This window comes from Lytechinus pictus, chromosome 5, assembly GCF_037042905.1.
Source record: "Lytechinus pictus isolate F3 Inbred chromosome 5, Lp3.0, whole genome shotgun sequence".
Classification (NCBI taxonomy): Eukaryota; Metazoa; Echinodermata; class Echinoidea; order Temnopleuroida; family Toxopneustidae; genus Lytechinus; species Lytechinus pictus.
This window is the reverse complement of record NC_087249.1, coordinates 22,260,382-22,272,448: the sequence shown is the minus strand read 5'-3', so window position 1 is coordinate 22,272,448 and position 12,067 is coordinate 22,260,382. Positions and strand designations below refer to the sequence as shown.

At 38.3% G+C, this 12,067-nt stretch overlaps 1 protein-coding gene across 1 annotated transcript in view; it reads right to left on the bottom strand.

The window, feature by feature from the left end:
- Window positions 1-10,460, bottom strand: part of LOC129262269 (importin-11-like) — a 28,026-nt gene extending 17,566 nt beyond the window's left edge. Inside the window, exons 1-11 of the mRNA XM_064100040.1 lie at window positions 10,024-10,460; window positions 8,679-8,843; window positions 7,360-7,460; window positions 6,304-6,580; window positions 5,490-5,622; window positions 5,070-5,128; window positions 4,127-4,175; window positions 3,929-3,999; window positions 3,266-3,493; window positions 1,152-1,235; window positions 454-531 (exon numbers count right to left, since the gene is read on the bottom strand). Coding sequence (XP_063956110.1) covers window positions 454-531; window positions 1,152-1,235; window positions 3,266-3,493; window positions 3,929-3,999; window positions 4,127-4,175; window positions 5,070-5,128; window positions 5,490-5,622; window positions 6,304-6,580; window positions 7,360-7,460; window positions 8,679-8,813 — 1,215 coding nt within the window. The 5' untranslated portion in view covers window positions 8,814-8,843; window positions 10,024-10,460. The remainder of the gene's footprint in view (window positions 1-453; window positions 532-1,151; window positions 1,236-3,265; window positions 3,494-3,928; window positions 4,000-4,126; window positions 4,176-5,069; window positions 5,129-5,489; window positions 5,623-6,303; window positions 6,581-7,359; window positions 7,461-8,678; window positions 8,844-10,023) is intronic.
- Between the last annotated feature and the right edge of the window lie 1,607 nt (window positions 10,461-12,067).

Genomic DNA, 12,067 nt, shown 5'->3' with positions numbered 1-12,067 from the left:
TATTCATGCAAGGGCACTCACTGCTCACTTTTGTAAGAGGTATGACAAATAGGGTTGCACAGTAAATCTCACCCAATTTTATAAAAGGTGAAAATTTCCAAGGTCATACAAATTGAGAATGGTATGATTTATGATATGTCGGTTTGCTGGGTGACTTTTATGGTATATGCAATCAAAATCTAGTGGATAAACGATATTGTGATTTTATTTCCCAAATTGCGGTGCATTTAATTGCAGTATGAGTAAGGCTTTAGATAAATGAGCTATGATGTATACTAGAGAAAAGAAAGTTGTTGGCAAAGAATTAAAGATTAGTTATGTACATCCGTAACTTGTTCATTCACTATTTTGTCTGAAAATTTTGTATATCTTAAAATTAAGAATTCTGACAATAAAGAACCCTGTGGAAGGAGTTAAAACGTAAAGAAAAAAAATGAAAAATAAAATATTTACCCTTAAGCTGAATTTCCATGATTCGCCACTCTCATCTGCTACAAAGCCTTCAGGGTCCGACTCCCAAAGCTCTAGATCCTAAAAGAAAATCAAAGTAACAGCTAACTGTGTAAAAGCACCTGAATTGTGCACTCAATACAAACACGGTAATGTCTGGTAGACCAGGTCCCCGTCTAACTCTATGGAAATCCATCAGTGTCATAATTTTTTCTATAGGAAATTTGCACAATGTCCTTTGTAAACAAAGAGAAGCACAGTGAATTTTCAAGAAAACAATGAATGCATGAATATACATCATAGTTAGAAAATATTTTGAACAAACATGAATAATACATGTTGATGTTGCTGGCCGTCCATAATTGCGATTGATTGGATCAATCGTAACTCTTTGTAAGACAGGGCCCAGCTCTGCATGTTACTCAATATGGTTTGGCTGAAACAACTTTGCTGTGATGAAGCATGAAGTCTTCCTGTCACCATTTTTTTTTAAATAATATGATTATATGACATTTCACAATAATAATAATAATATGCAACATTTGTACAGCGCTTAATACAACGTTTCTAAGCGCTTAACCCACACATTTGACAAACAGAGGCCATATGACATTGAACTACATATTTGTCACATTCAACCCAGGTGAAGGAATATTATATGGTCCCCAAAGAAATGCTGACACACCAGTCACTTAGCTTACCTCTTGTCCTAAAGGAAAGTACTGCATAATCAGTCTTTGGCATATCTCTGTGACAATACTCTCCGTGAAGAATCCCTTCGTTGCCTGTGTAGAAGGTAAAAAAAGGAACATTCAATATTCAATAGATTTGTGCAATACAAATCATATTCCATAAAAATCTTTAAACTTGTATACATCCCTGTTGTAAAATTATAAATCAGGAACTTCTGGAATGATAAATCATGCAACGTGTCAATGGGATGCACCCATCATAAGGTGGTTGAATGAGGTTGTGCCGAGTCTTACAGACATCTCTGAGGCCAAACTTGAAGAATTCGGGTTGTAACATGATCCCATTGCATTGTGTGCACGGATACATAATTGGCGTCTGATATGGCTCGGCGATTTCATGACCAGTTCAGATTATTGATTTATGATTCCAGATGATCAATCTTTATCATTTTAGACATACCTCTTTACAACAAGTGGAATGCCTCTGGCCGTCTCACCTGCATCACGCGATTCAATATAGCAGCAGTGCTGATTTTGAAAACTACTATAACTCGCACAAGATGTTCAGTGATACTTGGTTACTCTTATTTCCACGTTTTATGAACTAGACCAATACACTTATAGAGATATGATGGCAATTCAACAAATACCCCCAACGTGGCCAAAGTTCTTTGACCTTACATGACCTTTGACCTTGATCATGTGACCTGAAACTCGCACAGGATGTTCAGTGATACTTGATTACTATTATGTCCAAGTTTTATGAACTAGACCAACACACTTTCAAATTTATGGCTGTAATTCAACAAATACCCCAATTTGGCCAAAGTTCATTGACCCTAAATGACCTTTGACCTTGATCATGTGACCTGAAACTTGCACAGGATGTTCAGTAATACTTGATTACTATTATGTCCAAGTTTCATGAATCAGATCCATAAACTTTCAAAGTTATGATGGTAATTCAACAGATACCCCCAATTCGGCCAAAGTTCATTGACCCTAAATGACCTTTGACCTTGGTCATGTGATGTGAAACTCATGCAGGATGTTCAGTGATACTTGATTAACCTTATGTATAAGTTTCATGAACTAGGTCCATATATTTTCTAAGTTATGATGACATTTCAAAAACTTAACCTTAGGTTAAGATTTTGATGTTGATTCCCCCAACATGGTCTAAGTTCATTGACCCTAAATGACCTTTGACCTTGGTCATGTGACATGAAACTCAGGCAGGATGTTCAGTAATACTTGATTAACCTTATGGCCAAGTTTCATGAACTAGGTCCATATACTTTCTAAGTTATGCTGTCATTTCAAAAACTTAACCTCAGGTTAAGATTTGGTGTTGACGCCGTCGCCGCCGCCGTCGGAAAAGCGGCGCCTATAGTCTCACTCTGCTATGCAGGTGAGACAAAAACATGGGCTATGTGAGTAGGGGAATCTGTTTCACATTTCATTTCATTATCATTTCCATAGACCTCCAATTGTTTTCACATTATATGCATAAATAAACCACCTTGTGATTATTTATCATGTCATTGACTATCTTTTTAAAAGAAAATGTTCTAAAATGCAGTAATTTGAAATAAGGCAAGTATAAATTGACAAGCTTTTGTTTAGCTTTTCATTAAAACACCTACTTTCCACTTCATTCTATCTGTCAATTATATGGTCCTTTAACTGTATGTGTATAACTGTCCATATCATTGTTATATTTTAAATGTTAATGTCCAAATATTCTTATGTGTATAATCTTTGTAATATTTCTCATACACATACTGAATTTGAAAAACATGAAATGACCATTAAAAAAAATTTAAGGAATTGGGAATGGTATTAATGAAGAAGGTTGTTGAACACTTTGATTGCCAGAGCCAGGTGATTATGGCACCAATACCCCTTTCCAATCAAGATTACAATCTTTGCCAGTGAAAAGATCAACTTGGCCAACTAAATCTAGGCAACTATTTCCTAGCGCTAATTTCCAGTGCTGGCGAAGTGTTCACACATCAAGGTTTTGGCCATCCAAACAATTGGGCTTGCAAAAAAAAAAAGATCTCAATGTGACAGGGGTATAAGAGAGACTAATTTTGTAACAGAACAAACAGCCTTCATACCCCTTCAGCCTTGACGGTCACAGGATCCGGTTCCTCATCCGGACCGGTCCGTTCCTTGTACTTCTCGCACCGGACGATCGCTTTGATGAGGTTCATACACTGTACCTGGAAGCGTTCAAACAAGAGATGTCTGTTCTCATCAGAGAACACGCAAGAGGTGCATAGTTCCAAGGAGCTACTGATGAAATCAATGTAGGCCAGAGGAAAGCTCTCCTGACAGTCAATTAGCTGAAAAGAAGATGTAAAATTTAAAAAAACTCTTCCTTTATATTACTAGATCCAAGGGTATTCATCAGTGTCCAAATAATAATGCAAAGGAAAGTCTTCATTACTCTCAAATAGACATTTATCAAGTGGTGGCACTAAAGAGCAGGCAGGGGCAACTGGCACCCTGTAATTTCTAAATTAGTGGGAGATATAATAAATAAAAATTAAAAAGAGCAGACAAAGAGAAATGAAAAGGTAAAAAGAAGAAATAAAGCAACAAAAATATGGAGGTCAGGGTCATGCCTGGGGGTTGTGTAACTCTATATTACCTGTTATTCAATTTTTTTTTTTAAATTGACATCCCACTTAAGGTCACGTTGTCCCCCCCCCCCCCACCCCTTCCTATCAAAATAGAATACTGGTAGTAATACTTATCATATAATGAAATGGACTTACAATTTTTGTGTGCAAAATTGCCATTTTCTCCAATTTCTCCCGGAGTGTGTGATTAGCTGGAAGCCGTACTCCTGAAATATGGAAAGACATGAAACATCAAGTGAGATTTCATAACATCTTGCAACAGTTTGTAATGAACTGAGCAGCTTATAATCAGCATAGAGCTGACAGACGAAAATAAGTGAATGGGGTACTTACTCATTTCTAAGAAGGAACGTATCCTCTGGAAAATTAACTGAATCAGCATCTGAAAGTGTTTAAAAAGAGAAAAGGTACATTGATTAAAGTACGCATGCTTCATCATCTTCACTTGAAAATGCTACTAATACTTTAGAAACAAACCTGAATAGAGGGGTTGTTTTAAGCTGTTTCTATGTTCGGCATGATCAAATGCATAACTGCCATTAACTGGTGTCCCTGTTTTTATACTTCATGAAATACCCCCAGATTTTCCCTGGTGTAAAGTATGCCTTAGTTTTTTATCTAATACCAAAATTTTTTTTTACAAATAAATAAACTCAGGGGATTGAATAAAAACCATTGGAAATCTTTTTCTCCTTATTTTTTTCTTCTAGGGTAATAGTGGCCAATGCAGCATCAATAACAGAGAACTCTGCATATTCTAAAATTCACCACTGCAGAATGCTAGAGGATGCAGTAACAACAGCGTGACTAAGGGTTTATAACCATTATTACCTATATCAGACATCTGAGGTAACTTACAAATCTGTGTTGCCCTTATTGGGAATGGATGGGGAATAATGTTTGTATTTTGCTTGGTCTCTCTGCGAGTACTGACTTTACATGCAGAGATAATGCAAAATATTTGCTCTGGCGACATTTGCTCCGCTATGAATTTCACACACAAAAGAAATGACCAACTTCAACGCTGGATAAACATGACACAAGAGTATATAAAGGGTTTCCTGCATCTTCGTGATTTTGCTCTCCATGACTTACTTGGATAATAATAACAACAATGACTGCCTCTACCTCTCGGGGATTATCAAACATATTGCCCTTTACAAGAATTATGTTGCCCTCGGCTAAAGACTCAGGACGGTATGAATCTGTAGCTGACAATATAAGTGATGTTCTCCTCTATGCCAGTCAATATTATCTACATATTTCAAATTCTTACCATCGCTTCCTGTGACTTGCCCGGTTCTGTTGTGCCAAACACCAACTGCTTCCTTAGAACTGCATAAATTGAGAAAAAATTGTTCACTATGTTATAGGAATCATTCACAAAAATTCTTAAACTGTGTAGGTTTCATTAATACCTATTCATTCATTATTCTAGATGGGTGGTACGTATGTTTAACAGAATTTGATTCCTGCAGTGAAATTACTCAAATTTCCCTTTTGGGTCAAAACTACTTTGGTTGAATATAAAATGCATATAATTGAGCATGAAAATTTTAAAATGTACAACTCTGGATCCCCTATTCTTGACAAAATTCCTTAAATTAAATAAAAAGTGTTGCCAATACAGCAAGTACTAAAGACCTTTTTGCCTGTAAATGATGAAACAGTTTTCTTATTACTAACTATGATTTACCTTTAAGTGCAAGTACACTGAGTTCGAGTGCTGTGGCCATGGCAGTAGGATCCTCTGCATTAGCTGCTTGGAGGAATTTCTCATGGTAGGTATTCCACAGGTTTAGCACAAAACCAAAGATGTTGGTTGTCAACTGTAGAAATTGAAGTGTATCAGAAAGTCTACATTGTACTTTTGTATCTTGGTTCGGGGAAACCAGCAAATTGTGAATAAACAATCAAAATATTAATTTCCTATCTCGAGAGCTTAGATATTGTTGATGTTTATTAACAGACATTCTGTTAGAAGCAAGAGGTGGAGAGTAGAAGGTTGGGTTGAGGAAAAAAGATGCACCAAATAAAGTAAAGTGGAGAGAGGGGGGTGATCTCTGTGTGAGCCAAGGGGGGGGGGGCAGTCAAATATATTGCTGTACACACGCCTGACCAAAAAAACGCATTTAAAGGGGCATTTTTTCAGTTTTGGACGCAGGCCCCGCGTGCACTTGTTAAGGGTATCAAAAACACCGATTTTCAAAAAAAAGAGGTAGTTTTGAAAGACTGGTCAATGGTCAATCGCAGGGTTAAACGTAGTTAGGGTATGTTTTTTTTCCAAAGCTTTTTTTTTAAGACTAGCCAAACGTGTTTAGGGTATTTTTTCCCCCAAGCTTTTTCCCCGGGGTCATATTCTGGCAACAACTTGTATAGGGGCCAAAATGTGTAAATAAAGCCCGCGAAAAACTTGTTTAGGGGGTTATTTTGCACACAGAGAAAAACTTGTTTAGGGGGTGTTTGGAAATAAAATTAAAACCTGGATGACCGGCTCAGGTCATACTAACCTCTTGAAAGAGCTTTCTATCTGTCGCAAGCCTCCTGGATGCTAGAGTCTTATTTACATGTTGTAATGTCAACAGTGCTCTCTGTTGATACAGGAGATCGGGTTGCTTGATAGCATCAAGGAGCGTAGGGACAAGCTCGGGCCAAAGCTTAGGACAGTCCAAGCGTGCTATCTTGCCGATGAGGACTGACAGCTGAGTAGCTATAGGAGCAACAGGTTCATCGAAGCGAGCAATCAGCTTGGCTCGTATGCCCTCTTTTTCTGTGTCTGAGATGGCACTGAAAATAAAAGAGTATCACCTCAATTATCATAACATTATGCATTCCCTTTAGTATCCAAGGGGAGGGGGCTCCCTGTATCTAAAAATATTCCCTCTAATCTCTTAATGAGAACGGTCTTGGAGAACTCTCACCCCTCTGCCCTCTCACGAGAGGTCCAGAACAGAACTAGGAGAGAGCAGCCATGGGTGTACAAATGATGGGACACAGCTGTTTTTTAATCAAATGGTACGATGCCAGGTATGATACAGGGAAGTATTTTTATTAAAAAAAGGAAAACTGCTGCTTCTGAGGGAGCACATTGATCGAGCCTCCTTGGATTTGGTACAGAAGGAAGGTTCCCCTTCTCTAGCTCCAATTAAATGTCATTGGACTGATCAATTATGTCAAATATTAAATCCACAGACCATTCATAATGTTTGCTATTGATAATTGATTACTACTTTTCAATTGATTATTGGTGTGTTTCTTAACAAAAAAGGCCCTAAACTGATTGGTATTGATAGTTAGAATTAAAAAAGTCATAGCTATCTATCTAAAGAAAATTATGTTACTTGCAAATCCATTCTTTGTATACCCACTGAGACAAAATCAATATTAAAAATAAAATCAGATTTACATGACAAAACATGGGAAGGGTATTGGGAATACTACAACTTGAAAAGGCCACATACTGAATCATGCAAGATCACCTTTTAGTTTCTTCATTGGTGCACCCCCCCCCCCAAAAAAAAAAAGGTCTCAGATATACCGCTGATTAAGTAATGACAAATACTTACTTTGTAGCAGTCCTTCTCCAGTATCTGTCGATTCCATTCTTGAAGAAAAGCACTGCCATCCATCTAACATTAACTCCAATATTGTGATTCTGAATTATTGTCTGTGTGTAAAGAAAAAAAAATTAAAAAAAACATCAAGTATTACTACATTTTATGGAGAAAATGAATATTGAAAGTCTATATTTACCAATTTTCTAATAATCACTTGGTCTATCATTTTAATAGTCTGATGCTTCCATTTCATTTTCATCTACATATCACTTGCACTTTGTCAAATATGATTTTGGTAAAAAAAAATAAACAGATCATTTTCAAATAGACTTAAGCGCTATTATACCAAAAGGATATTAGAAAAAGTGAGTATAACCCAAGTGAAAATTAGACATAAGAGTAGTGGCTGAATGGCAAATTTGACTGAATGTGACCAGGCATGATTGGCAAAACCCACAAAGTCACCAGATATTTTTCATTATGTATCCATACTGAAAGAGATTCTCAGTTTTACAATGATGTATGAATTCATTCTGGCTGACTATTAAAGAGAAAAGAATGTTCACTAGCTTAGAAAATTAGTTTTGAGATAATAAGGGATTAAAGTTGGTCAGTCTATTGTTCAAAGCAAACTTACCCTTAAACTATTGTGCAAATGATACAAAAAGAGGATTAGCAGAGGAATTGATCAGGGACAATTTATCATTTTAAAGGGATGGTCCGGGCTGAAAATATTTATATCTTAATACATTCACTGAGCCAAATGCCGAAAATTTCATCAAAATCGGATAACAAATAATAAAGTTATTGAAGTTTAAAGTTAGCAATATTTCGTGAAAACAGTCCTCATGAATATTCATTAGGTGGGCTGATGTCACATCTCCACTTTCCGTTTTCTTATGCTATTACATAAAATCATTATTTTTTTCATTATTTCATACTTGTGTGAATAATATGTCTCCCTGAAATGAAATAAGTTGCAGCAATAAATATCTAATGCACTAAATCAATCCAATTTTTCTAGTTCTTGGAAGAACAAATTTGAATAAACCTAATTTCATATAATAAAATACAAAAGAACAAGTGGGGGTGTGACATCATCGGCCCACCTAATGAATGTTCATGACGACAGTTTTCACAAAATATTGCTAAACTTTAGAATTCAATAACTTTGTTATTTGTTATCCGATTTTGATGAATTTTTGGCATTTTGGTCAGTGAATTCTACTCTATTTATGAAGCTATAGATACTTTCAGCCCCGACCATCCCTTTAAGTAACGAGGAGTGTAAGAAGATGGTTAGTAATACTAATAGTAGACTGGCTTACCTGCAGAATCGAGTGAAAACCTGGTTGTGTTTCCCATTGTTTCAGCTGTTGTTCAGCTGGCTTCAGTATACTTGCATCCTGACTGGTGGCTCTCGTCAACACCTCCAACACAATATTGCAATCTCCCTCATTCATTTCAGAAAGAGAACCCAATCAAATGGACCACTGTAGGGTTATGAAAAGTCAGCAAAGTTTACTGTGAAGTATAACATGATCTACATGGGTCAAGCATAACACTGACGCGCAGGCGGTTTCGCTTAGCTCAGATTTAAGAAGTGGGATAACAAAAAAATTCGCAAAAAATGAAGAAATCTGTGGTTTTGTTCCATGTTTCTTTTGCGCAAAATTAGGTTTGTATCTTCAAAATAACAAATTGAAAAACAATCCACAGAAAAACTCAACTGCATTGCATTTGAACAGAAATAGTTAACAGAATGCTCCCAGACCCAGGTTGCCTTTATTCAAAAAGGGCGGGAGCGAATAGCCACTGCAACTTCCGGGAAAATTGCATATAGCAATTCAGTGGCTCTCGCACGCACTGACTTTTGAATGCGCTATGCGCATGCGCTAAGCTTGTCAAACGAAGGGCGTAGGCCGTAGGCTGTCAAATTTTGACCGCAAAACACATGGCATTACAAGTTTAATACAACATTTCGAGAAATATTTCAATGAAAAGTTTAAACCAAACATAGCAATTAAAAACAGACAAATATGAACCTACAAAACATTGTAGATCTATAATATGCTAAATAATCATTCAACAAAAATTGACAGATAACCATGAATCATGATGACGCACATTTGTAAATTTCATTTTGTGAAATAACATCTAACGTTCACAGGTTAGATCCACATTAGAACAAAAGATATGGCAGAAAAACACTTTCTTTTGAAAACTTGAAGTTTTAACAATAACGAATATTAATCATGTAACTTAAGTTAAGTTTTTTTAAACAAAAAAACAGGATGAATTTTTGTCAAGACTCGGTCTCAGCTCAGTCAGTGAACTTAATAATAATTAATATGAGTTATTATGACTAATATTTTAATAAGACTAGAGTCAGGTTACTCTTGTTAAATCGAACTTTAGACACATACTTGAGATAAGTTGAGGCAGTAAAGCGGGACAAATAAGCTACGCATCCAGTCTCTACATCCAATGAATGTCCATCAATTAACATAATCCTAATATTAATACTATTACTAAGCCTAGGAATTAATTAGCACCGCGTCGGCTCCTCCAACGTAGAATTCTATATGTGGGAACGTACTAATGTTTTTACGTCACGACTAACTTTGCAGCATTGATTTCTTTCAGTTTTAAATCTCTTCAACAATCAATTACCTAATTATTCCAAATGTCTGTAGGTGATGCGCAGCATCGAAGATTGTTGAAAAGTGTAAAACTCTTTATAATGATGCGTTTTATTTTTGTCAGCATGCGTTGCATGCTTGGTCAATCAAGAAGACAGTTGGTGAAGTAGGTACGTACGGTGCGTACGGTACGGTACCGGTATTTTTATAGGTAAAGCCCCTTTCACAATTGTTGCCAAACAGACTACAACGGCTTGCGACTCGAAAATTTTCCCGTTGTACGACTCGTTGTAGCCGTTGTACCACTTATTGTACGATCCAGATGCGACAAAATGGTCGCATCTCGGTCGGGAAAAAAAACCGTGCTGCTCCGATATTTTGAGCGACTGACGCGATGAAAAATAATTGCACGACAGGCAGTACGAGTGTTGTGCGACTTTGCACGCACTCGTAAGACCCCGAACGAGTGTTGCACGAGTATTTTCATGTCGTACGATGATGCATCCTGTCGTACGAGTCCGTTGTACCACCCTAAGACTATTGGAAGACCTGTCTTGCCCCCTTTGCAACGTTGTACGATTTTTTTCACCCCCAATATAAGATCGAGAACTCCTGAGCTTTCATCCCAAATGTCTGGACCATCCATACTGTAAACATGGCTGCTGCTCGACCAATAGCTCCTGGGAGGCTCTTGCATTTGCTAAGTCTGAGAAGGCAAATCCAAAACGTTCAAGACAGACATGTCATATTGATGGCCTTACTCATCCGTAGACGTCAAAGACATGCAAGGCAAAGAAGAAGGTGGTGGGTCAAACCCTGGATTGAGAGACGTGTGCTGTTTGGACAGTATGATAATCTGATGACGGAGTTGCAGAGAGAATGTCAGGGTGACTACCTGAACTACATGAGGATGCCACCAGAAACGTTCCTTGAACTGTTGCAGCGCATCACTCCGAGGATAGAGAAGTCCTATCGCTACCGGCAGCCACTGGATCCTGGGCTCAAACTGGCCATCACCTTGAGATATCTTGCGACCGGCAACAGCTACAAAACCCTGCAGTATGCCTTCCGTGTTGCCCATAATACCATCTCTCTGTTTATACCAGAGGTGTGCCAGGCCATCATCAGTGAATACCAAGATGGAGTATTTTCCTGTCCAACTACTCCAGATGAATGGAGAGAAGTGGCACGGACTTACGCTGACAGATGGAACTTTCATCATGTCTGCGGAGCCTTGGACGGAAAACACGTGGCCATCAGAAATCCACCAGGCTCTGGTACGATCTACTACAACTACAAGGGTTTCTACAGCCTCATCCTCTTGGCCCTAGTTGATGGCAATTACAAGTTCCTCTGGGCTGACGTTGGTAATCCCGGTTCATCATCGGATGCCCAGGTCTTCAACCACAGCCCGCTGAGACGTGGACTGGATAATGGTACTCTTGGCCTGCCAGATCCAGAGCCCCTGCCAGATGATGACCGAGACACCCCTTACTTCTTAATTGGGGACGACGCCTACCCTCTCAAGACATTGATGCAGAAGCCGTACTCCAACCGTGAGCAGACCGACGAGGAGAGAATCTTCAACTACCGTCTCTCGAGGGCTCGCCGTGTGGTGGAGAACAGCTTTGGCATCCTTGCCCATCGCTGGAGATGCTTGTTGAGTACCCTACAGCTTGATCCAGAAAAAGACAGGACAGTCATTATGGCCTGCATGTGCCTCCACAACCTAATGAGAGATCGTTTTCCTGGGCTTCAGAACATTGACGTTGACCATGAAGATGAGTTGGGCAACCACATCCCTGGGGCATGGAGAAACGCAGCAGTTCTGCAGGATGTTGAACGAGTTGGCGGAGGCTACCAGGCAAACAAAGAGGGCAAGAAGCTGAGAACTTACCTGAAGCACTACTACAACAGTCCAGTTGGAAGCCTGCCCTGGCAACAACACATGATATAGACTGCCACTTGGCGCACTACTTGGGATACAGCACAGACTCTGCCATAAAAATGGCATGTAAACTTCGATCATGATTTTGTGGAATGAATCATTTCAAAGTAGAAATGAATGACCATGT